Source organism: Scyliorhinus canicula, chromosome 3 (genome assembly GCF_902713615.1).
Source record: "Scyliorhinus canicula chromosome 3, sScyCan1.1, whole genome shotgun sequence".
Classification (NCBI taxonomy): Eukaryota; Metazoa; Chordata; class Chondrichthyes; order Carcharhiniformes; family Scyliorhinidae; genus Scyliorhinus; species Scyliorhinus canicula.
Window position 1 is genome coordinate 266,489,482 of NC_052148.1, and position 27,340 is coordinate 266,516,821.

Genomic DNA, 27,340 nt, shown 5'->3' on the forward strand with positions numbered 1-27,340 from the left:
AGCGCGCCTCTTCCCGACGGGGGACCGATTCTGGTCCCCGGTTGGGGCTAGCAGCCCGACGCCGTAGGCTCCGGCAAGACGGGCTTAACGAAAATCGTTAAGCCCGCTTACCGGAGTTAGCGCCGGCTGACGCGTCATATGACGTCAGCCGCGCATGCGCAGTTTGGAAGACTCCAACCCGCGCATGCGCGTGTGACGTCATCGCGTTTTTGCGCGAAACCCGCGCATGCGCGGGCCGGGTTGCCCCTCAGCCACCCCGCGAATGGATACTGCGGGGCGGCGGAAGGACAAGTAGTGCGCGGGCATCGGGCCCGCTGCCCGCGATCGGTGCCCACCGATCGCGGGCCCATGGCAGCCTTGGCACGGCCGTGGTACTGCCGTGCCAATCGGTGCCATGGTTATAAAAAGCGAGTTAGTGACGCCGTTTTTACGAACGGCAAGACCAGGTGTGTTTGCCGTTCGTGAAAACGGCGGAAAGGGCTGGGACTTCGGCCCATCTAACAGCTGAGAATCGCTGCCGGCCGTAAAAAAAACGGTGGCAGCGATTCGGGTCGGGACTTCGGCGGGAGGGTGGGAGAATAGCGGGAGGGCGGCAAAAATGTCGGGAAGGCCCTCCCGCTATTCTCCCACCCGTCGTGGGGGGCGGAGAATTTCGCCCGCTGTTCCTGACAATCCCAGGCTGGCACATCTGTTTCGTACACCATGGCTGCAGTTTTAATTTGCATTTGAATAAACTGGATTTACCTTTTAGCCTGCGCCTCCTGGAATTGTTACACTGGCGTCCAGATTATTTTACGTACGATGATACGAACATACAAATTAGGATCAGGATCAGGCCAATCGGCCCCTTCAGCCTGCTCCGCCATTTAATAAGGTCTTGGCTGATCTGATTGTGGCCTCAGCTCCACATTCCACTTACCCCACATGACCTTTGACATTGTGAATAATCTATCCAACTCAGCCTTAAAAATACTCCACTGCTCTCTGTGAAAGAGAATTCCAAAGGGTGATCTGCATTCCATTTACATCAGACCACCGCCATTCTCATATGAAAAGGTGGACTAGAAACAGACAGATACCTTGGCCACTGGCAGTAAACAAGAAAGTCTCCTCACTGATATTAATGGGACGGAGAGGCTCCCAATGCTATTTTGATACCATTGACACTACATCAGGAACCTGTGTGTCGGATTTGACCCCTTTCATCGTAAACTGCCGACCTTATTCCACAACTGAAAGAAGAATCCTCCTCCAGGTACCATGTATTGGGATGGCATTGGCAACCATGGACTTCCATGGGATTGGTCCGTTGTTATGCTTGACAGGTGCTGCAATGGTTTATCATTGACTTCTATAGTGTGGCTCACCAAGATACCCTTTTGTTCTTTGCCGCCTGCCATAGTGGAAGGGTTTAGAGGCTGATAATCAACCCATTTGCCCTCACCATGAATACACCTTCCATGGGAATTAATTCCTGGAGTGTGGGACTGGAACACGGAGCTTATAATTTATTGTCACAAGTAGGCTTACACTGCAATGAAGTTACTGTGAAAAGCCCCTAGTCTCCACATTCTGCTGCCTGTTCGGGTACACAGAGGGAGAACCAGAATGTCCAAATTACCTAACAGCATGTCCTTCGGGACTTGTGGGAGGAAACCGGAGCACCCGGAGGAAACCCATGCAGACATGGGGAGAACGTGCAGATCCCCCACAGACAGTGACCCAAGCCGGGAATCGAACCTAGGACCCTGGAGCTGTGAAGCAACAGTGCGACCCACTTGTGCTACCATGCTGCCCAAATATGACCCAGAGGTGGGACACTACCACTACATCACAAAACCTTCCAAAAAAAATCATTAAGATAATCTGGACACAAGTGGTGGCAACTATGGGAGATGGAGGAAATAATACCGATTAAATCAGAGGCAATTATGTCGCAAAGGGTGCACCTGATAAACAAAATGGCCTGTTCCCTTTCCAATATCTGATTATCTGCTGTGCAATATTTCTGTACATTTTCCTTTGGTTATTGTGCCAGTTACCAAAACATGAGAGATAAACCAGAATGATTGAGGGGCTCGAGGGATCCGGTTATGAGGAGCGATTGTGAATATTGGGCCTGTTTCTAATGGAAAGAGGAAGATTGAGAGGTGATATGATTGCTGCTTTTTAGGATTGTAAGCAGATTAAATAATATAGACCATTGTGAGCCACTCCACCTTGGCCAGAACAGTAAAACCAAAGGACTAAATGAGTCTGTGGAAAGTGAGCAAGTGGTCAATTCACGGAACAAGTTCCCCAGGGCGATGGGGGAAATAAAAGGATTAAATGGGAGGCAAAGTAAATAGATTTCATTACAGAGAAAGCATTTTGTGATAAACTCTTATGAGAAATTGAAACATGGCGTGTGGTGAATGTAACATGGCTTGGGAGGAAAGGTGACTTTGGAAACGCGGTTCACAAAGCTCTTCATCACCGAAGGGTTCTTCACTTCATGGAAGGGTCTGTAGTAGACTCATTGGCTGACTGATTGTAATGAGAAGTCAACAACTCCATCATTGTTGTTTCGAGTGACTATGATGGTGGAAAACAAACTTTTCAGCCATGGCTCGGTTGGTAGCCCTCTTGCCTTTGAGCCAGAGGGTTGTGGGTTCAAGTCCCATTCCAGAGACTTCATAATCAAGGCTAACAGACGCAATGTAATACTGAGGGAATGCTGCACAGTTGGAAGTGCTTTCTTAAGAGGGGAAGTAGTTACGTTGTGTTATTGTCATTGGACTAGTAATCTTGAGACTCAGGATAATGCTCTGGAGACTCTGGTTCGAATCTCACCCTGGAAGATGGCAGAAATTTGAGGGCGGCACGTGGCACACTGGCTAGCATTGTTGCATCACAACACCAGGGACCCGGGTTCGATGCTGACCTTGGGTAACCGTCTGTGTGGAGTTTGCACGTTCTCCCCATGTCTGCGTGATTTTCCACCCGGTGCTCCGGTTTCCTCCCACACTGTAAAGATGTGCGGGTTAGGTGGCTTGGCCATGATAAATTGCCCCCTCGTGCCCAAGGGTGTGCAGGTTAGGTGGGGTTATGGGGTTACCTGGATAGGGCCGGGGAGTGGATCTCGGTAGAGTGCTCTTTCAGAGGGTCGGTACGGACCCGATGGGCCGAATGGCCTCTTTCTGCCCTGTAGGAATTCTATGATTCGATTTCTCATCCAGCAACTTGTTTGGAAATAACGGATTCTCAAATTCAGGAGAAACTTCGGACTTGAAAGTATATATATGTGAAATTTTGTACGGCTGTGTCAGACGGAGAGTTTAAATGTGTATTACAGGGGCAATGTTCCGATTTGAATAACGCGATACTAACCCGACTTTCCATCCCTCACAGCTTGCTACCTGGAATCCTGACTCTGGCTTAAATGGATCCCTCACGGACAAAAAATTGGAAAACAACATGCGTGGGGTGATGCTGCGGGTTGTCACACTGCCGGTAAGGGAATATTCTTTCTTCCCTCTGACTCATTTGTTTCTGAAAGTGCTGCTCCATCACATGTTTATTGGCTGGTTAAGAAAAGACTGGGCTGATCGAAGCTAGGCAGGCTTAAATCGGGGCTCCCTCTCCTGATGTTTAATTTATTTGGGGGTTTTGAAGGAGTCACGGCGATTAATCATTTGGATTCTCTCTTTTTGTTATCTGTAAGTGAGGCCTTGTTTGTTCTGTTACCTATCAAGGGGGAGCAGTGAGTCTAAACTAATATTTCCCTTCTCTGTAATAATGAGAGGCAGAATGTGTATACTTAGAAATTTGAGTTGCAGCCCACTGCTTTTCGGCCAAATCCTTGGGGTGAAGTTTCCCTGGCTGCGGAGGTGGGGAAAGTCCCAGAAAATGACTTCAGGTCGGGAGATCCTGACATGATCCCACATTGTGCTGGCTTTCCCCGGAGCAGGATTGAAGAGGAGTAAGGAATTACTTTGGATCTGCTGGGTAAGTGGTTGTTAAAAAGTGGTTGAGGTTGCTAAGCAGAAAATAATGATTTCCTTTAACAATGAATGCAGAATTTCCCAACCACCGATCATCTTTGCCCAGTGGTCAGCATCTCAACAGGGTTGTTACCAAGCTGAGTGCATGGCAGGAACAACTTCTATAGTAAAACTGACTAAAGCTGGGAAGGCTTTGATCAGTGAGACTGAAGAGCTCCAGTCATGGGCAGGTGATAGACTGCTGGTTCAAAGCATGTCTCCTCTCAGAGGGAAACTTGACTTCCTGGAAGGCACAAGGGAGCATGTTCTGCAGCACCACTTTTCATCTTTGCTGAGGGTGAGGAGCAGAGGCCACACCATCACTGACCACACATTCAGCACTAGGAGAAATACCAGCATCATTTGCCCTTCATTTGCCTTTCTCCAGCTGCTGCTTTTCTATTGGACAGAGTGGATGGACACCAGCTGGAAGGAGGCGAGATTCCAACTCCAGGCAGGGGATCCGCTTTCTCAGCATGCCTAAGCACCAGTGCCTGAGGAAATTCAGACCATCATGGCAGGTCACTGCTGACATTGGGAGCCTTCTGGAACAAGACTTCCTTTGCAGTGGGCATTGGCAATGGCCAACAAGGTGCCTGTCACTGGAGTGCTAACACCCCAGCCTTAATGCCTGGGTATCCGCTTTTCGTCAAGTATTAAGCTCTCTTCTCCTTAACGGAGTGAAAATAAGGAGCTGTTAGTGATCATCATGGCTTTATGGAGAGGTGGGTGAGAGCAAGACGTTCTTGCTCAGATGGGGAAGTCAGCTGCCTGCAAGCAGAGGAATGAGCTGAGCTGCAAGGTGTTGACCTGAGGAGCGTTGTGGAGGAGAATGAAATGAAATGAAATGAAATGAAAATAGCTTATTGTCACGAGTATCCTTCAATGAAGTTACTGTGAAAAGCCCCTAGTCGCCACATTCCGGCGCCTGTCCGGGGAGGCTGGTACGGGAATCGAACCGTGCTGCTGGCCTGCTTGGTCTGCTTTATAAGCCAGCGATTTAGCCTTGTGAGCTAAACCAGCCCCTGGTTGCTGGGCAAGTCAGAGGTGGGGCTTGGCACCTGATATTTGGCACCCTCCTGACGTGTCCACCTGACATCCTGGAGTCTCCAAGTTGGAGGGAGCACACTCCAGCTGTTGACCTCTGTGACCATGTCCTTCCACAGCTGCTTGGTTGGGAAAAGTTGTCTTCAGATCCTGCAGGAGGACCTCCATGTAATAATAATAATCTTTATTGTCACAAGTAGGCTTACATTAACACTGTAATGAAGTTACTGTGAAAAGCTCCTAGTCGCCACATTCCGGCGCCTGTTCGGGTACACAGAGGGAGAATTCAGTATGTCTAATTCACGTAACAGCGGAGGCTAGATTCTCCGCAGCCCCGTGCTGAAATTGCGTTTAGCGGGGGGGGCGGAGAATCCAATTGCACGCCGAAATCGGGCCTGCCGCTGGTCCTGCGATTCTCCGGGACCCAAGAATTGCCCTGCTGTTGTTGTGGCAAAATTCCACCCGAGAGTCGCCAACCCTACCGAACTGACCAGGAGCCACGGGGAATTGAGGATTCACCTCTGTGATGCTGCTGGAAGCAAAACCGAGGTGGAAAAACACAGGGATTTGCGAACAGTGTTTTCTTTTGGACACTGTCATTGATTCGGTATGAAAGTGTAGGACTTTGGCTGCCAGTCAGAGAAGTTCGCTGGGCTGATTTCTGGATTGAATGAAGGGATGGTCGACCAAAAAAAAGGTTGAGACATGCTGGAGTTCAGAAGAATGAAAGGAAATCTCGCTGAAACGTATCCAATTCTGAGGGGGCTTGAAAGAGTTGACGCTGAGAGGGTGTTTCCCCTCCTGGGGGAATCTAGGATTAAGAGGCACAGTTTCAGATTATGGGGAGTTGAGTGGAAATTTATTCTCGGAAGGTTGTCAATCGTTGGAGTTCCCTTGTAATAATCTTTATTATTGTCACAATAGGCTTACATTAACACTGCAATGAAGTTACTGTGAAAATCCCCCAGTCGCCACACTCCGGCACCTGTTCGGGTTCACAGGGGGGACAATTCAGAATGTCCAATTCACCTAACAAGCACGTCTTTCGGGACTTGTGCGGGGAAACTGGAGCACCCGGGGGGAACCCACGCAGACACAGGGAGAACGTGCAGACTCTGCACAGAGAGTGACCCAAGCCGGGAATCGAACTTGGGACCCTGGCGCTGTGAAGCAACAGTGCTAACCACTGTGCTACCATGTCGCAGAGTGCTGTGGAGGCTGGGTCATTGAATTATATTCACGGCTGAGTTAGACAGATTTGTGATCTACAAGGGAGTTATGATCTTACTGAATGGCGAAGGAGGCTCGATGGGTTAAAGGGCTGACTCTATTGCTATTACTTAGGACCTGATCATGACCTCAGTCAAGAAATATCCATAGGACATGAAGATTCTGTCTGTTTTCCATTTGACTGTGGGGAGGCAGGCCACCACAATTGGGGCGCGTTGGGGACAAATGGTAGGACCCATGATGGAGTGGACAAGGCAGGAAGCGATGCAATTGGATTTCCCGACCATCATAAGAAGCATTTTTATGGAAAAAAACATTGGGCTAGATTCTCCGATTTTCGGGCTATGTCCAGAGGATCCATGACGTTTTACGTCAAAATCAGCAGCAGCGCCCCAGCACCAATTCGCCAACCGGTGAGGGGCGAGCAGCTGCACCACGTAGAATGCACGGCCTCCACAAAATAAATGGCCGGAGAATTGCCTGATGTGGTCAACATGGTGCCGGCCGTGCGCAGACCCTATCTTGAAACATAGCGCCCTCCTGGACACCCCCTGGACACTCCTTCGCCAACCCCCCCCCCCCCCCCGTCCCCCCCCCCCCCCCCCCCCCCCCCCCCCGTCCCCGTCCCCGCCCCCGTCCCCTCAGCCCTCGCTGAAACCCCCCGGCCAACAACACGGCTCCCGTCCAACTGTGGCGGCGTTGGACGCAGTCAGCATGCTGAGACCACACATCCCCCACGCGGTCGTGAACTCAGCCCATTGGAGCTGGAGCATCGGGAGAGAGTCTTTAGGTAATATCCTGAGGCCATCCCAACGGTGTGCGGCACGCTCCTCAATGAGGCATTTTGGAGGGGGTGGAGCATGCGAAAACAAGCGCCGCCTCCGGTTCCACCGTAAAAAAGGATTACAAAATCGGGGAATGGAGAAACCTCCAGGGTTCCAATAAGGTTCAAAGGGAAAATATCCCTTCAGACTATTGCAGTGAAGTGAGAAAAAAGTATTTGTGTTTAGGGATTTCTTCCGGTTCTGGGGAATGAGTTGGCCCAAATGAATCAAATGGGCGAGCACTTGGGGGTCAGTGACCATTGTATCCTAATGTTCGCCATGGAAAGGGACAAGGAGCAATCCAGAGTAGGGTAATTAATTGGGGAAAGCCAACTTCGATGGGATGAGAATGCATCTGAGTCGAGTGAGTTGAAATAAATCGAGAGAACCTTGGATGATGAGATAGATAGAGGTGAAAATGTGATAGAAGTGTGAATTGGACAGATTCCAGGTAGAAAATACAATGGAGAATCAGGCTGAATATTGAAGGATCAGAGAGGAAGTGAAAAATCTAATAAGAAAAGCAAGGAGGAAATAAGAAAAGAGACTGGCAGCAAACATAAAAGGGAATGCCAAAGTCTTTTATAAGCATGTAAACAATAAAAAGGTTGTGAAAGAAAGAGTAGGCTTGATTAGGGATAACAAAGGAAACTTGCAGGTGGAGGCAGGAGAAATAGCGGAGGTATTAAATGAATACTTTGCATCTGTCTTTTTAATGGAAGTAGATGCTTCCCAGGTCGAGGCGATAGAGGAGGTAACTGGCACACTGGAAGAATTTACATTTGAGAAGGAGGAGTTGATAGAAAGGTGATATTTACATAAAATTGATTATGTACCATGACCAGATGAGATGCATAAAAGGACACGGAGGGAGTTGGAAATCGCAGAGGCACTGGTGATAACCTTCCAGTCTTCAATAGACACAGGGGTGGTGCCAGAGGACTGGAGAATTGTGAATGTTACATAATGTTGAAAAGGGGTTGCAAGGATAATGCTGGCAATTACAGACCAGTCAGTTTGATCAGTGGTAGGGAAAATTCTCGAAACTATAGTTCAGGACACAATCAATAATCACTTAGACAGATACAGGATGATTAAGGAAAGCCAGCACAGATTCATTAAGATGCTTGCTGGAGTTTATTGAGAAGGCTGATATGGGCAATGCCTTTCGTGTGGTGTATATGGATTTTCAAAAGGCATTTGATACAGAGAATTTCAATCTCCTGAATGAAATGGGAAGTAGACACTTGGATACGAAATTGACTGAGTGACAGGAAACGGAGAATAGGGATAAATAGTTGTTTTCAGGTTGGAGGAAGGATTGCAGTGGAGTTCCCCAGGGGTCAGTGTTGGGACCCTTGCTCTTCCTGATGTATATTAATGACCTAGAATGTCGATGTGCAGGGATTGATTTCAAAATTTGCGGAAGATATGAAGTTTGGAAGCACGTCTACTGTGATGAGGATAGTCTCGAACTTCCAAAGGTCATTGGTGGACTGGGTAGACAAGTGGCAGATGAAGTGCAATGCAGAGAAATGTGAGGTGTGTTATTCTAACTGGACGGGAAGATCCTAAAATGGAATTAACGGTCAAAATAGCGTAACTTTTTACTTTTTTTTAATCAAACACGTTGGAACAGAGTCACAGGACCGCTAATTAGTTTTAACAACAAGAAAAACATTTATGAAACATGGAAAAATTGGTTTATAATACAATACTCCTTTACTCCACGTTAGCATAACAAATACACACAGATGTTAAGATTATCATGGATTGAAAAGTACATTTGAAGCTACCGAGGTCTCATCGACACAAAGTCCCTTTTTTAAGGCACACCGATGGCCAAATACACATGCCTCTCTGAATATCTGTGGATGTCTCCTCCGAATTCCCCCAGATGATTGGCATATGAGAAACTCCAAACTCTACTCCCCAAAACATGCTTTAAAATCTTCCCTCACAATAATGTTTTCTCTTGGCAGTTTGCATTTTGAAATCCATTCCACGTTTTCTAAAACACTCTTTTACTGACAAATCCACTCCTTCAGGATTTAATTTTCTCGACTGCCTTCCATTGTTGCACAAACTCTGATAAATAACCAATACTGTCTTCCCAATTACTTTAGAGTTTGTTTCACAGACTGTAGTTGGACATTCCAAACTTTAGGATTACTTTAGAAACTATTAGGATTACATGAGAAATCTTTAGAAACCAAACTTCTCATGAACCAATTCCTTCACAGCTTTGTCTGGGATTCCCATCAATAGTATCTTGTTCTTTTCGAAAGATGTGAAGGTTAGGTGGATTGGCTATGCAAAATTGTCCCTTAGTGTCCAAAGGTTATCAGGTTAGGTAGAGTTACGGGGATAGGCTGGGGAAGTGGGCCAGGGTGGGATGCTCTTTCAGAGGGTCGGTACAGACTCGATGGATTGAATGGCTTCCGTCCACACCATAGGGAATCTATGGACTCTATGGATTTTCAGGTTTCTAGAACCAACCCTTCTTTCATTCTTCCGAAGCTTGATTTCTTGCATATTAATCCATTGCGCAAATCTTTCTGCTTTGAGTAGAGCTATGAGATATTCCCTCTCTGGCTTTATATCTGCAACTGCTGTACCTTTCAGTTGATACTAAGAACAAAAGAAAGCTTTCACACTCTGGGTATGGCCTCCTGTAGCTAAGCAACACGGTAGCACAGTGGTTAGCACAGTTGCTTCACTACTACAGGGTCCCAGTTCAATTCCCGGCTTGGGTCACTGTCTGTGCGGAGTCTGCACGTTCTCTCCATGTTTGTGTGGCTTTCCTCCGGGTGCTCCGGTTTCCTCCCACAGTCCAAAGATGTGTAGGTTAAGTAGATTGGTTATGCTAAATTGCCCTTCGTGTCCAAAAAAGGTTAGGTGGGGTTACGGGGAATGGGTGGAGGAGTGGGGATAGGGTGGAGGCATGGTCTCAGGTAGGGTGCTCTTTCCAAGGGCTGTGGCAGACTCGATGGGCCGAATGGCCTCATTCTGCACTGTACATTCTGTGATCTATGATTAACACCTGTTGGTTTATTTATTTTTCAACCTTAGTCCTCTATAAATGCGATAGAACCACAGTTGGAATTGAAATCAACTCCCATATATACAAATCCCTTTGTTCAGCATGAATCCAACCACATGTCCCTTCCAGGCACAGAAACAGAAAATAAAGCCCACCTAATAATACCTTATTTCTACTGCATACCCAAACAAAAATAAATCCCTTAAAACTACCATTGATGGTTAGCACGGTGGCACTGCTGCCTCATGGCGCCGAGGTCCCAGGTTCGATTCCAGCTCTGGGTCACTGTCCATGTGGAGTTTGCACATTCTCCCCGTGTTTGCGTGGGTTTCACCCCTACAACCCAAAGATGTGCAGTGTAGATGGATTGGACACCCTAAAGCCCCTTAATTGGAAAAGAATGAATTGGGTACTCTAAATTTATATGAAAAAAAACGCTACCATTGTTTTCCCAACGGGTGATTCATTTTGGCAGGAAGAATATGGAGAGACAGTGGACTAAATTCTTTATTGAGGAGACTAAGGGCACGATCGGACGGTCTCACGCCCGATTCGGTGACGCAACAAGGCCGTTAAATCTCACGAGAGGCCACTTGCAAGATTTGCGATGCTCAGATCAAGCGAGATCTCGTGAGGCATCGCGATCTGGATCTCACCTTCGCTGGGCCAGATCCAGATTAACATATTTAACTGAGCCATGAGGCTTATTTAGATATGTCGCCGCCCGATTCTCCCGAGGCTTGGGAATGAACGCCCCTACCTGGGAGACCTTGAAATGGCACCATTTAGCACTGGTCCAAACGTGCCACCACCTCCCAGGTACAAACGTGGACCAGGTGTAACGGCACTAGGCGGGGGGGGGGGTCTCCCAGGCCGTTGGAAGTCCCCGGGTGCTCAGGCTATGGGCAGGGTGGCTCCCTGGCACTCCCACTGGCAACTGAGCACTTGGTCCTGCCAGCCTGGCACTTGGCAGTGCAACCCTGCTTGGGTGCCAGGCTGGAAGTGCCCAGGTGATAGGTTGCCCGGACTTGGTAATGCCCTGACCTTAAGAGGTGGAGTGAAAGGGTGGTCTCATGGACCCCCTAAGAGGTGAGTTGTGGCATAGGGGGGGCGGGGTTCCAGAGGCCATGACGGGGTGTCCGAGGGGTGTGGAGAGATTGGGGCGGCATTTAAAAATGGTGTCCGATCTCTTCCCGACCTTCTGACCTCAGCTCGTCAGTGCAGGAAATTAGGTCAGTGCATTCCTCGCTGAGGTAAAAAAAAACAAGAGTCCCGTTTCATAGTGGGACCATTCTGCCGCTGCAGGTATCAAGGACGCATCCAAAATGGGACTCTGTTTTTTCGTTGTTAAATCACACCCTAAGTGTTGATGCCAGAACTAAATTGCATGCAATTTGCTTTTCCGTTGGGGCGCTATTTCCGGAGCAATTCAGGACATGCTAATGGGTCAGCACTCTGCTTGCACAGATCCGAGCGATTTCCGGCCTAATGGTTGTTCTAACAGCTGGGGCCGGAGTTAGCGCCAAAGAGCCACGCAGCTGGAGCTGTTTTTAAACACTCTACTCACCGCACACTAACTACAACCACCACGATGGCTCAGAGAAGACCTGCTCCTTGAGGTCGGGAGTCTGAGGTCGACCCACAGCTCCATGCCAGTGAGGAGCCAGGGGGGGCACACTCTTCCAAAGCATGGGCCACAGACTCATGCCTCCCCTCCTGAACACTGCCTGGGAGGTGGTGGCAGAGGCAGTCAGCGCTGCCAGTCTCACCAGGAGGAGACAGCTGGTGATCCAGAGGGTTGAGGGTCACTGATGAGTCCTCCGCCCTAAGAAGGGCAGCGAATCAGTGAGAGTTCTGCCGGACACGGTGCAGGTGTGCTCTGGTTGGGGTGGGCTCTGCTGATACCCTGCTTCCTCTGCAATGGGGCAGCGCGTCTGAGGAGTGCCAACACCTGACCGAGCTTGGCCCTTGATCATAGAATTTACAGTGCAGAAGGAGGCTATTCGGCCCATCGAGTCTGCACTGGCTCTTGGAAAGAGCACCATACCCAAGCCCACACTCCCACCCTATCCTCAAAACCCAGTAACCCCACCCAACACTAAGGGCAATTTTGGACACTAAGGGCAATTTAGCATGGCCAATCCACCTAACCTGCACATCTTTAGACTGTGGGTGAAAACCGGAGCACCCGGAGGAAACCTACACGGACACGGGGAGAATGTGCAGACTCCGCACAGACAGTGCGCTGGGAATCGAACCTAGAGCCCTGGAGCTGTGAAGCAATTGTGCTAACCACTATGTTACCGTGCTGCCCATACAGCTGGGGTATGAGGGCGTCCAGAGGGGAAGCCTGGGTGGGCTCCCAGATGACCAGAGGCCTTCTGAACATTAAAAGGACACAGGCAGCACTCATCAGTGTGAGCAGCCAGGGGCCTATAAATAGCACCTACAGGGTGTGTATAAAAGACAGACTGCAGCAATGGTGGTCTGAGCCAGGCCACTCCAATTCCGAGGGGGACACCCCAAGTCCATGGACGTGGCACCAAGTCACTACCCACTACTGCTCTCGACCCGGGCAGCCATCGCCCAGCAAGCCCAGCAGTTTTCAATCTGGTTTTTCTGCGATTTTTTAGCCTCCCGCTCTTCCTCTGCATCTATGGCATCCAGTCAATGTTTGTAAATACTTGCAGCAATTCATCCCGGTGAGATTTCCACATGAGACGAGCAGACCATCATGGAAGGGCGGAGCATACTGTGTCCGACCCGGTATTCACATTTAAACGCATGCAAATACCAGGTTTGCAGCCAGCGCAGGTTACTATGATCAGTACCTGTGAGGGTCCGGGGCATGGCGCCCAAATTGGCTGCAGGAGCGTACCTCGATTTTGGCCGGATGCCCAATTTTCCGTCCGATTGAGGTTCACATTTGAAGCGTCGCGAGACAGACAATTTTGCCTGGTGTAACTTAAAGAGAAACTCGAAAGGAGCTGCAAGAACAGAGGGACTTTGGAGTATGTGTACAAATATCATACAAGGTGGCAGGGCATGTTGAGAGAGCAGTTAATTGTATCACAGGGTTTATTGATGGGGCATTGAGTACAAGAATAAGGGAGGCCATTTAAACTTGTATAAGACACTGGTTACGTCTCACCTGGAGCACTGCGTCTAGCTCTGGGTGCTATTCTCAAGGAAGGACGTGAAGGCATTGGAGAGGGTAGAGAGGAAATTCTCAAGATTCCAGGGATAAACAACAGTCGTTATGGGAATAGATTGGAGAGTTTGGGTCTGTTTTCCTAATTAGAGAACAGGAAGCTGAGAGGAGATTTGTTGGAGGCATTCAAGATCCTGAGGGGTATGGATAGCGTAAATAGTGAGAAACCCTTCCTTCTCAAGAGTACGTCAAGAATAACTAGAGGGAACAGATCCAGAATAATGAGCAGCAGTGATTGTGGGGAAATATTTTTTCAGCCAGAGGGTGGCTTCAGTCTGCAACGAACTTCCTGAGAGGGTGGCAGAGGCATGTTCAATCGAGGTATTTCAAAAGAGAATTGGGTTACCAGCTGAAAATAAATAGTGTGCAAGATTGCGGTGATAAGGCAGGACAGCGACAGTGGGTAGAATGCTCTTTCGGAGAGCCAGTGCGGATTCGATGAGCTCAAGGGCCAACTCCTGCATTGTAAAGATTCTGTGATTGAAGTTATCTCAATCTCGCTCTTGGTGCCGGTAAACTATCACTCAGTCTGCCTGGTGTACTTGCAGAGTGTTCTTCTCAGTCTGGGACCGAGGCACATTATTGAGTTGCAGTAAAAGGAGCGCCACTCTGTTTACGACTACATTAAAAGCGGCCCTATAGAGCTTAGTGTTCACAATTGGAGCCTGAATTGGAAAGATTTTCATTCCTCGCCATGAGCTTCCCTCACTCCCAGCATTCACAAAAGGAGAAACTGACGTAATGGGTGAATTTCCATTTACGGTCAATATCATTGCAGGTTTAATGAGGCCAGAAATCAGTACCAAAGACATCAAATCAATCCTCTGCAATGAACACATGTCTTCAGAATCAGTTTCGTCTGTCAGAAATGAGGACGTGAAGCAGATAAGCTTACTTAGTGAGAATGCATACAATTAACCTGGGAACATGGTCATTATTCACCGAGGTGGACTGTGAACATGTTGTCAATACTTTGAGCTCAGAGCTACTAACTCCAGCAAGTGTGGGATTGTGTCTTATCTGTAGCTGCATTATTTCCTTTTAAATGAGCAATGGGATGCTGGTCTTTTCAATTAAAGGTTCTGCGCTGCCTCAATATTTGTACTAAGTTCTGCATGGCCTGATTACATTTACGGATTCAGGACTATTACACATGTGTTGTAATCACTAAATGTTATATCTCAGTTCTCACCCCCATTTGATGCCCCTGGTATTGTCTGGAGGGGCTTCTGCTCTCTGGGGGCAGGATGGGAATGGCTTGGTTGGGAGGCCTCGGTGGAAGAGGATCTACCCCTCAACTAGCCACCATTTGCAAGCATCTCCATGGTGGCCCCACAGAATCTGGCTGTCCTCCCTGAACTTAACCCGTGTTGATCCACCCTCATCTTCTAAACAGGCCTGAGTGACAGATCGCCAGCTGTGTGAAGCAGGAAAAGTTACCCCAGCAAAGCCCCCATTAATTCCCCAATGTCTTACTTTGATATGGGCGGCACGGTGGCACAGTGGTTAGCACTGTTGCTTCACAACTCCAGGGTTCCGGGTTTAATTCCAGTCTCAGGGACTGTCTGTGTGAAATTTGCACTTTCTCTCCGTGCCTGCGTGGGTGTCCTCCGGGTGCTCCGGTTTCCTCCCACATTCCAAAGATGTGCCGGTTAGGTGGATTGGCCATGCTAAATAGCCCCTTAGTGTCCAAAAGGTTAGATGGGCTTACTGGGTTATGGATATAAAGTGGAGGTGTGGGCTTATGTAGGGTGCTCGTTCTAAGGGCCGGTGCAGACTCGATGGGCCGAATAACCTCCTTCAGCACTGTAAATTCTATGATTCTATAATGTAAGACGTCTTACAACACCAGGTTAAAGTCCAACAGGTTTGTTTCAAATCACAAGCTTTCGGAGCGCTGCTCCTTCCTCAGGTGAATGAAGAGGCAGGTTCCAGAAACATACATATAGACTGAGTCAAAGATGCAAGACGATACTTTAAATGTGAGCACTTGCAGGTAATTAAGTTTTTACAGAGAGAGGGGTAACCCCAGGCAGAATCGCCGAGCAGAAACTTATAGCCAAGTTCCACACACATGTGTACGGCCTCAACTGGGACCTTGGATTCATGTTGCATTACATTCACCACCCACCATCTGGCCTGGGCTTGCAAAATCCCACCAACTGTCCTGGCTTGAGACAATTCACACCTCTTCAACCTGGGATTACCGCACTCTCTGGATCTGTAAAGACTTGAGTACCTGCAAGTGCTTGCATTGAAAGCATCGTCTTGCATCTGTGACTTTGTCTTTGCATATGTTTCTGGAACCGACCTCTTCATTCACCTGAGGAAGGAGCTGCGTTCCAAAAGCTAGTGATTTGAAACAAACCTGTTGGACTTTAACCTGGTATTGTAAGACTTCTTATCATGATTCTATAACACCAACATATTTTGAGGAGCTGATCTAAGATCTGTCCACTGATGAGAATGCAACGATTTAAATAAACGTCTCTCCCTAAATCTCTCATCCTTCAATAAGACAAACCAAGGAATAAGAAAGTATTGGAAGCATAAATGAACCTTAATTGCCTGGACTTCACACTCTGGACTTTAGCATATCAATGGCTAGAAATTCATATCAGCACTTCAAACTGTAGCAGTTCAAAAAGATGGCCCACCATCGCCACCTCAAGGGCAACCAAGGGTGGACAGTAAATGCCAACCTTGCCAGCAGGGTTCACATCCCGAGAATGAGTATAAGTAACTTCAGAAATTAGTTCGAAATCAAAATACGGTGGTGCTGGAAGTCTGATATAAAGACAAAAAGAATCCTGGAAATATTCAGCAGGTTGGGCAGCAGCCTGGGAAGTGAAAAAGAGTTAACATTTCAGATGAATGATCTTTTTATCAGAACATGGGTATGGCTGTACAGATACCGCCTGCTGATGGTGGCTTGTGCTCAAGGTCAGTGTTCATGTGTAAGACCAGGCAATTAAAGTGCCAGGGTCCCAGGTTCGATTCCCCGCTGGGTAACTGTCTGCGTGGAGTCTGCACGTTCTCCCTGTGTCTGCGTGGGTTTCCTCCGGGTGCTCCGCTTTCCTCCCACAGGCCAAAGAGGTGCAGGTTAGGTGGATTGGCCATGATAAATTGCCCTCAGTGACCAAAAAGGTTAGGAGGGGTTATTGGGTTACGGGGATAGGATGGATTGAGGGCTTAAGTGGGTCGGCGCACACCCGATAGGTTGAATGGCCTCTTTCTGCACTATATGTTCCATGTTTCACCCAAGGTGTACACACACTTTCCACCAGTGATCAGTGGGTAAGGATGATATGTGGGGGCACTGGTTGATCTTTCTCGCCATCTTTGGAGCACGAGGCCCAATGTTACTGCTTGAGAGGTTAGGTGGGGTTACTAGGTTGCCCGGATTGGGTAGATGTGTGCGCTTGGGTAGGGTACTCTTTCCAGGGGCCAGTGCAGACTCGATGGGTCGAGTGGCCTCCTTCTGCACTGTAGATTCTATGATTCTATGAGAGAGGGGACTGATTATAAACCAGGAACCAAACTTGTGATATTTCTGGAAGGAATGGTCTCGAGACTTCAGCAAAATAATCCTGTCCGGCATTCCCAGTGTCACGTGCATAGATAAAGAAAGGAAAATCCTGTGCATTATTTTGAAGATAAACAGGGGCTCCCTGCTGTCCTGCCCAATATTTAGCCCTCTACACCACAATAACAGATTATTTGATCTTTACCACATTGCTGTTTATGGGAGCTTGCTCTGAGCAAACTGATGCTGCATTTCCACTCCAAAAATACTCCATTGGCTGCTTAGCCTTTTCAATGGCCAAGGGCTATTAAAGATGCCTTTAATAGGCATTTTTCATTCGGTAGTATCACACCGGCCGTTTCTACGAAGTCTCGAAGTTGTTTGTCTCTTTGAGTCTACTTTGACTTTTGGGGGACCTTCAGGTGGAGTGTGTCGATTGACTGATCCATTCCAGCAGTGCAGAGCCCCCCGCAGTCTGAGACCCTTGTTTTACTTAATTTCAAACACAGCTTGCCAAATTTACATAGGTGCTGTCCCGAGGGGCTGGTCTAGCTCACTGAGCTAAATCGCTGGCTTTTAAAGCAGACCAAGCAGGCCAGCAGCACTGTTCGATTCCCGTACCAGCCTCCCCGGACAGGCGCTGAAATGTGGTGACTAGGGGCTTTTCACAGTAACTTCATTGAAGCCAACTCGTGACAATAAGCGATTTTCATTTTCATTATAAATGTGGGCGTAGGAATTTATATTGGAAAAAGTCGACATCAGATTTTTAAAAAGATATCTGGACAAATGATCATTTAATTCCCAGATACTGGGAATTAAATTGGTCAGTTTTTGATTGATTGATTGATATTTATTGTCACATGTACCGAAGTACAGTGAGAAGTATTTTTCTGCGGCCAAGGAAGCGTACACAGTACGTACATAGTAGACAAAAGAATAATCGACAGAGGACGTTGACAAATGGTACATTAACAAATAGTGATTGGTTACAGTGCAGAACAAGGCCAAACAAGAGCAGTATAGGGCGTCATGAATAGTGTTCTTACGATCGACTTCCGGTTGCAGTGATGCGGAGCTAAGCCGCACGTTCGGCAGCTCCCGCTATCAAACGACTTTCGGGCCCGTTTTAGGGCCCCAAACGGCGCTGTTGCGACGATTCCCGGTGGGGGAAGGTGCTTGGAGGAATATTCCTCGGAATCTATGGTGCGCACCCAGAGTGGGGCAAAGATAAAGGCGGCAGCAGCTCCCCAGAAAAAGCGGGGGAAGGAGGACAAAATGGCGGCCGGCGGAGCACCCGAAGATTGGAGGCAGTGGGCGCAGGAGCAGCAAGCTTCTCTTCTGCGCTGTTTTGCGGAACTGAAGGCTGAGTTGCTGGACTCCCTGAATGCGACTACCAACAAGCTGCTCGAGACCCAGACAGCCCAGGGGGCAGCCATTCAGGAGTTGCAGCAGCAGGCCGCTGATCGGGAGGAGGAGGCCGTGGTCCTCGTGGGGAAGGTGGAGATGCACGAGGCACTTCACAAAAAGTGGCAAGACCACTTGGAGGAGCTGGACGTTCGCACGAGGTGGAAGAATTTGAGGATCCTGGGCCTTGCGGAGGGGCTGGAGAGGTCGGATCTACCGTCCTATGTGGCCACTATGCTGAATTTGTTGATGGGAGCGGGGTCCTTCCATCTGCCCCTGGAGCTTGAGGGAGCCCACAGACTGCTGGCCAGGAGGCCCAAGGAGAATGAACCCCCGCGGGCGGTGCTGGTGCGGTTCCATCGGTTCAGTGACCGGGAGTGTGTGCTGCGCTGGGCCAAGAAGGAGAGGAGCAGCAAGTGGGAGAACTCGGTAGTGCGAATCTACCAGGACTGGAGTGCGGAAGTGGCTAAGCGGCGCGCCGGGTTTAACCGGACGAAGACGGTACTGCATAAAAAGCAGGTTAAATTTGGAATGCTGCAGCCTGCACGTCTGTGGGTAACATATAAGGACCGGCATTACTACTTCGAGTCCCCGGAGGAGGCGTCAGCCTTTGTGCAGGCGGAGAAGCTGGACTCGAACTAGGATTTGGGGGCTGTGGGGTCTTGTGTACTACAGTTGTTGCTGTTTTTGCTGTTGCTGTTTTTGTAATTTTGATAGGTTTTTTCTATGCTGATTCTTGCTCTGTTTCCGGGTGGTTCTGTTGGGTATGGTTTTGTGTTATGCGGGGGATGTTGGGGTTTTGTTTTCTGTACGGGGCTGGGGGATGGGGTGGAGCTGGAATTTGGGGAGCTGCGTCAGAAGGGTGGGGTGGGGCAGTGTGAAAGCGCGGGCTTTCCTCTGGTTTCCCGCGCTGCGGGGCAGGAGGGGTGGAGCTGGCGGTGGGGGCGTGGCCTCTACTGGTTTTTTCCCACGCTGAAGCGGTGCCAAGGAGGTGTGGCAGGAGGGGGGATGACCCCATGTCGGGAGGGGTCGGGTTTTGGCGGGAGTTGCCGGGGTCAGCAGAAGTCAGCTGGCTCACGGAAGTACCATGGAGGGTGCATCGCGGCTAGGAGGGGTCCTAGCCTGGGGGGAGGGGGGTGGGGGGGGGGGGGGGGGGGGGGGGAAATACCGGGTTGCTGCTGGAATGGCCAGAAAGGAGCTGGTGTGGGCCAGGGGGGTAGAGGAGAGGCGCTAACGTCATGGGGAACGGGTCGGGCGGGGTGCGCTGGCCTGGGGCAAACAGTCGATGAGCTATGGCTAGTCGGCAGGGGAGGGGGGCGGGGTGGCCTCTGATCCAGCTGATCACCTGGAACGTGAGGGGGCTGAATGGGCCGGTTAAGCGGGCTAGAGTATTTTCTCATTTGAAGGGGCTGAAAGCGGATTTGGCTATGCTCCAGGAGACCTACCTGAAGGTGGCGGACCAGGTTCGTCTGAGGAAGGGGTGGGTGGGGCAGGTTTTCAATTCAGGATTAGATGCGAAGAACCGGGGGGTGGCGATTCTGGTGGGGAAGAGTGTGGCGTTCGAGGCGTCTGAGGTGGTGGCGGACAAGGAGGGCAGGTTTGGTATGGTGAAGGGTAGGCTGCAGGGAGAGAAGGTGGTGTTGGCAAACGTGTATGCCCCGAATTGGGATGACGCTGGCTTTATGAGGCGTATGTTGGGCCGCATTCCGGACCTGGAGGCGGGGGGCTTGATCATGGGGGGAGACTTTAACACGGTGCTGGATCCCCCACTAGACCGGTCCAGTTCTAGGACGGGTAGGAGGCCGGCGGTGGCCAAGGTGCTGAGGGGGTTTATGGACCAGATGGGAGGGGTGGATCCTTGGAGGTTTGGGAGGCCGAGGGCGCGGAAGTATCCCTTTTTCTCCCATGTCCATAGGGTTTACTCCCGAATAGATTTTTTCGTTCTGAGCAGGGGATTGATCCCGAGGGTGGAGGATGCCAAGTATTCGGCCATAGCAACTTCAGACCATGCTCCACACTGGGTCGATCTGGAGATGGGGGAGGTGCGGGACCAGTGCCCGCTGTGGCGTCTGGACGTGGGGTTGCTGGCTGATGAGGAGGTGTGTAGGAGGGTCCGGGGAAGTATTGGGGGGTACCTTGAGGCCAACGATATGGGGAGGTCCGGGTGGGGATGGTTTGGGAGGCTCTGAAGGCAGTCCAACTTTAAGGGCATTTAAGTGGTCACTGGATAGACATATGGATGAAAATGGAATAGTGTAGGTCAGATAGGCTTCAGCTGGTTTCACAGGTCGGCGCAACATCGAGGGCCGAAGGGCCCGTACTGCGCTGTAGTGTTCTATGTTCTATGTTCTATGATCCGGGGGGAGCTGATTTCCATCCGGGCCCATAGGGAAAGGAGGGAGAGGAGGGAGAGGGAGAGACTGGTGGGAGAGCTGCTAGATGTGGATAGGAGGTACGCGGAGGCCCCGGAGAAGGGATTGTTGGGGGAACGGCGTAGCTTGCAGGCCAAGTTCGACTTGCTGACCACCAGAAAGGCAGAGACACAGTGGAGGAAGGCGCAAGGCGCGGTTTATGAGTATGGGGAGAAGGCAAGCAGGATGCTGGCGCATCAGCTCCGCAGGCGGGATGCGGCTAGGGAAATTGGTGAAGTGATGGATAAGGGTGGGAATGTGGTGCGGAAGGGGGCAGAGGTGAATGGAGTCTTTAGGGACTTTTACGGGGGACTGTACCGGTCGGAGCTACCGGTGGGGGGGGGAGGGGGGGGGGGGGGAGATGGAGAGCTTTTTGAACAGTCTACGTTTCCCAAAGGTGCAGGAGGAGCTGGTGGAGGGGCTGGGGGTGCCGATTGAGTTAGAGGAGCTAGTCAGGGAGATTGGTCAAATGCAGTCAGGGAAGGCGCCGGGGCCGGATGGGTTCCCGGTGGAATTTTATAAAAAGTATGCGGACCTGGTGGGCCCCCTGTTGGTGCGAGCCTTCAATGAGGCATGGGAGGGGGGGGCTTTGCCCCCGACGATGTCACGGGCGCTGATTTCTTTGATCTGAAGCGGGATAAGGACCCCCTGCAGTGTGGATCATACAGGTCAATCTCGTGGTGGTAGGATCCAGGGTCAAGCCAGGCTGGGAACTTGCGATTTTGGGGGTTGCGGTGGAGCCGGGAGTGCAGGAGGCGAGAGAGGCCGGTGTTTTGGCCTATGCGACCCTAGTGGCCCGGCAGAGGATCTTGCTACAGTGGAAGGATGCGAGACCCCCAAGCGTGGAGACCTGCATCAATGACATGGCGGGTTTTATTAAGCTGGAGAAGGTCAAATTTGCCCTGAGAGGATCGATACAAGGGTTCTGTAGGCGGTGGCAGCCTTTCCTCGATTTTCAGCTCAACGATAGGGAACTAGGTCAGCAGCAGCAACAACCCCCCGGGGGGAGGGGGGGAAAAGGGGGGTGGGCGTGTTGATTATGTTTATTTAATTTAATTTATTTTCAAGTTCTTTTGTTGTTTACCGGGTTTGGGGGTGGGGTGGGGGGCTCGATATATGCGTTGTTACGGTCTTGGGGGTGTTATGCTTATTATGTTGTTTTATTGTTGTTTATTACTGTTTGTTGTTATATATTTTGTAAAAAAATTTCAATAAAAATTATTTTTAAAAAAATGTAGTGTTCTTACAGGGAACAGATCAGTCCAAGGGAGAGTTGTTGAGGAGTCTAGTAGCTGTGGGGAAGAAGCTGTTCCTATGTCTGGATGTGCGGGTCTTCAGACTTCTGTATCTTCTGCCTGATGGAAGGGTCTGGAAGAGGGCAAAGCCTGGGTGTGAGGGGTCTCTCACAATGCCTTTATGAGGCAGCGGGAGGTGTTACAGAATCAATGTGAGGGTGGCAAGCTTTGGTGATGCGTTGGGCTGAGTTCACCACACCCTGTAGTTTCTTGTGATCTTGGGCCGAGCAGTTGCCATACCCAGGCTGTGATGCAGCCGGATAGGATGCTCTCTATCGCACGTCTGTAGACGTTTGTGAGAGTCAATAAAGACATGCCAATTTTTGATCCCTTTTCTTTCAGGACCAGTAGCTATGGGTTCTGGTGTATCTCTAAATTGTTGTGATCTCATTGCTATTAGTTTATTCAGTATTATCAGCAGTTGTTTATCAAAACAGTTCCATGGTTATCCATGTAATAGGGCAAATTCCCAGACTGTATGACCCCAGTGGAGAACCATACTCGGAGGTTTATTAAATTGGGACTACATGGTTGTAGCCCTATCTCTGATTTATGTTCCTTTCGAACAGAGCTTCCCACAGTGAGCATCTAGCAAGTAACTTTTTTGCAATAGTGGCATTCAGAGGGAATGTGTTACAGGCAGACAGCTCCTAATTTCCCACAGAAATAATCCTCAGAATCCTTCAAACCCGTGAGTCAGAATTGCTCCAAAGGTCACTGACAGACGCTATCATATCTCTTCTCTTCCAGGAGGAACCTTTTGTTATGGTGTCAGAAAACGTACTCGGAAGAACAAAGAAATACTATGGATTCTCAATCGATGTCCTGGATGCCTTGTCAAATTACCTGGGTTTCAAATATGAAATCTACGTGGCTCCTGATCACAAGTTTGGAAGCCAACAACCTGATGGAAACTGGAATGGACTGATTGGGGAACTCGCCTTCAAGGTTTGTCTCTTGTGTTGTTTCCTAGAATATTGATTGTGCTTCCTTTTATTATCGCAACCTGCAATCTGCCACTACGTTGCTAGTCCGACCCCAAGCCAGTTGATGAAGTATGAAACTTGACACAATTTTTGTTTTGATAATAGGTTTATTCATAGAATGCCGCACTACATATACCTGCTTCCTCTCCCCACAAGCTCAGTGTTCCAGCAGTCTCTCCTTACAACTCCATGTACTTAATGTGGTGAATGTATAATGCTTAATTCACACTATATATCATTGTGTCCTTGTGGGCTCTGTCTGTGAGCTGTTGCGCGGCTCTGCCCACAGGGGGAGATGAGGAGCTTGTACAGGGCTCCACCCTTAGCTCCGCCCATGGCCCCTCCCACTACCAGAAGTATAAAGTGCTGCGGTCTTGTGAGTCTGCCCTCAGTTCTTCTGGTCACATGCAGGCTCAGTTGTAAGTCTATTAAAGCCACAGTTTACTTCCTCTCGTGTCTCGAGTGAATTGATGGTTACATCACTTAAACAATGCCTTTCATCTGTGTATCTTAATAACACAATTAACATACCCTTAACAATGATAGTGTAATCATTATGTTACTAGACAGATAATCTACTAGCCCAGGCTAGTACCCCAGTGAATGTGAGTTCAAATCTCACAAATGGTAGTTTGAAAATTTCAACTCCGTTCTGAAAGAAAATTTGTAAATTAATAAAAGCTGTTGTCAGGAAAGTAATCACAAAGATGTTAGTTATTGTGCACAATCAACTGCTTCGCTTGTCAAGAAAATATTCCACCCTTGCCGAAAAGTGATTTCAATCCCAAACCAAACCTGGACTAATTGCAACAGTCTCAGCAAGCTAGTTAATTGTATCATAGACCTTTCATTCAAGAACACAGCCCACTAAAAACTAAGGGCGTGGCAACAAATTCCTGTCTTGCAAAAGATTCCTGCATGCTAAGAATGAATTCCTGAACCAAACAATTTCTGGCAGGTGAATGTGCAAACTACCCACGATTTAAGAGGTGATAAAGAGAATAAAAGAGGTGATAATAAGAATTTCACTCTGATAGAGGAGAGGACATTGTTTAGGACTCCAGCACAGTATTGTGGAGAACATTTGAGCGATCCAGGTGAATTCTCTGCCCCCAGTTAAGAGTGCTCCTTGATGGGAAGGTAGGTCGAGTAGTCAGCGCACTTGATTGTTCGACAATGAGTGAAGATCAGCATACCTCATTCGTGGCCATTTTCATTGTCCAGGTATCCATCTAAATCACCAAACACTCACTATTTCCCTGAGTCCTGCACACTGAACTTCATGTCGGGTAGTTCAACCTTCTCTCTGGTTGAGTAAAGCTCTGCGCTGGGATCACTAACTTGTGTTCTGTGGAAATATAGAAACAATAGAGAATAGGAGCAGGGGGAGGCCATTCAGCCCTTCGAGCCTGCTCCGCCATGCATCATGATCATGGTTGATCATCCAACACAATAGCCTAATGCCACTTTCCTCTATGTCCTTTGATCCCCTTTGCCCTCAGTGTTATATCTAACTGCTTCTTGAAAACATACAATATTTTAGCCTCAACTACTTCAAATCCCACAAATTCCACAGGCTCACCGCTCCCTGGGTGAAGAAATTTCTCTTCGCCTCTGTCCTAAATGGTCGACCCCATATCCTCAGAGGCTGCGTATCCTTAAAAGCCCTTGCTCTCTCTGGAATGGATACATTTGATCCTGACACTGGGTGTTCACAAATCCCAGTCTTCCTTTCTGTACAAATGTCAAACATTGTTTGAAGCAGGTTTGAAGGAGTTAGACTAATTGTAGTTCTGATTTCTGTGGTTACCATGCAGCGATTTTAATTATTCATAGTTCTTTAAATAAAAAAACTTTTTATTCCTTTGGGACACCTGGTCTTCCCACAGGACGATCATGAAATATGCATGAAGAAAAAGGCACAAGTTGCTTCAGATTATTTCAAATGAGGCTATCCATCTATTTCTCCAAACACTTCCCCTCTCTCATTAATCAAACCAAATTCTTGCATCCCCATCTGTAGTACATTGATAAAAATAATTCTGTGATTGACTGCTGGCAGGGATGGAAAACCATGGGCAAGGCGTTCCCGGTTAATGGATACCATATCGGAACAGGTCTGACGTGGACGAACCTGATTGCAGATCTGTCCCTTGACTGCATAATGAGGCAGGGAAGGTGAATGGGTGTATCTACTGCTCATCCATCGTGTCCTTGAAGGAGGTTTTGTCCAACACACGGTTTCTTTTGTCACTGTCTCCTACCCACCAGTTCAAAAATGCCCAGCAATAAATCACACTCCGTAAACTAGCCTCTTTTATTTGGCTCAACTGTAAAATTCTCCACCCACTCCATCTCAGCATGTGTTGCTGCTTCTCTCTGGTCTGTCGCATCTTCCCGTACCAGTCTCCCCGAACAGGCGGCGGAATGTGGCGACGAGGGGCTTTTCACAGTAACTTCATTGAAGCCTACTTGAAATGAAAAAAATGAAAAAATGAAATGAAAATTGCTTATTGTCACGAGTAGGCTTCAAACGAAGTTACTGTGAAAAGCCCCTAGTCGCCACATTCTGGCGCCTGTTCGGGAGGCTGTTACGGGAATCGAACCGTGCTGCTGGCCTGCCTGGTCTTCTTTCAAAGCCAGCGATTTAGCCCTGTGCTAAACAGCCCCTACTTGTGACAGTAAGTGATTTTCACCTTCCTTCCCCTTCCCAGGGGCTGGTTTAGCTCACCAAGCTAAATCGCTGGCTTTTAAAGCAGGCCAGCAGCACGGTTCGATTCCCGTACCAGCCTCCCTGGACAAGCGCCGGAATGTGGCGACTAGGGGCTTTTCACAGTAACTTCATTGAAGCCTACTCGTGACAATAAGCGATTTTCTATTTCTATTTCTATTCAATAACCCATGTTATTCTGGCTAGTACAGGAGATTCCACTGTGCATGCTCCTCTTCCGATTGGATCCAATGCAGCATCTTGGGCCAGGATCTTATAGGGCCAAAAGAAACATTATGGGGGGTGTGAGTGGTGGCGAGGTGGGAGGGTGGTGTGGGGGTGTTCAAATCAGTTTGGTGGTGTGCGCTTCACCTTCCTGTTGCCACCAGCATCTTACAAGCAGCTTTGATGGTGGTGGACACTCCTTAGGACAGGTGAGTACATTAAGAGGCCCATTAAAGGCCACTGTGAAATTTATTCCTTCCACTGCTTGTGTTTTATCAGCCAGGCAGATGGGCACTTCAGCAGGCATGGAGATTAGCAGATGCACCCTGGCAACCTCCTTGTGGGCTTGGATTGTGGGAAGAACTCTGCTGATTGTGACCCTGGAGAGCTCCCATTGCCCCCACCCCCCGATGGCATGGCGGACCCCGCTTGAAAGGTCACCTTCTCATGATTGAGCCCCCACAACCTCCCGACTCCCTTCACGGCCTGTCTCCCTTGCCTTCCACTTTCAAGGGCAGGTTGAGGAGGCAGCTCCCAAGCCTGCCTCTGCTGGAACACAAATCAAACCCGTGTCATTGGCATTATTCTAAGCCACACACGAGCCAACTTGCCAACAGAGCTAACTGGCTAGTAAGGGGTAGGCAGCAGGATAGACCTGGGGCCCCATTTTCCCCAAAACCTTCCAAATTAATTTGTGGCGGGTTTTTCAGGGGGTTTCCCGCCGGCTCCGCAGGCGAGTTCCCCACCGCAATTCAATGCCACCTTTTTGGTCCCTGGGGAGTTTCTCACCTGTTCAGCCCTCACTTCAAATTTATTTTAGCACTGGGGAGCTGGACACAGAGATTGTGTCGCCATTTTGAAAGGGTGCGCCAATCTCGAAGTGAGCCTGTGGGTCCCCCACATGCCTCACCCATGGGTAATGTCACCCCCACACGCATGGACACTCCCCCACACCTCCCGTGAGGATACCCTGCTCTACGGCCCTCCTCAGCACCTGACCCTTGCACTGTCACCCTGGCACCCAGGCAGTGCTCCCAGCTTGGCAGTGCCATCCGGGCACCTTAACAGTGCCAGGATGGCAGTGCCATGATGCTTATTGGGCAGAACCAAGGTGCCCACGTTCCACAGGGAGGGCCAGATAGCCACCCTGCACTGACCCTGACCGCCCTCGAGTGTCCAGTGGCCCGGGAGACCTCCCGGGTGCCATCCGTCTGGTCCACGTTTGTGTGGACCAGCACTGATCGGCGCCCAGCTGCAGCCTCCCTGGGGAGGCCGGAGAATCAAAGGAGGCTGGTGGATCCCGTGCAGGTCGCTCGTGAGTAGGTTTCCGACCTACTTCCGCAAGCGTCATCCGGTCACACCCATTTGGGATGGGGTTCCGACTCTGACGTCTCACGGGGCTT

General features: G+C 49.3%; 1 protein-coding gene across 3 annotated transcripts in view; it reads left to right on the plus strand.

The window, feature by feature from the left end:
• The window catches only part of grid2 (glutamate receptor, ionotropic, delta 2), a 1,198,200-nt gene that overhangs the window by 910,493 nt on the left and 260,367 nt on the right, over positions 1-27,340 (plus strand). For all 3 annotated transcript variants that reach the window (XM_038792750.1, XM_038792751.1, XM_038792752.1), the window contains 2 exons: positions 3,391-3,492; positions 22,767-22,964. In XM_038792750.1, coding sequence (XP_038648678.1) covers positions 3,391-3,492; positions 22,767-22,964 — 300 coding nt within the window. The remainder of the gene's footprint in view (positions 1-3,390; positions 3,493-22,766; positions 22,965-27,340) is intronic.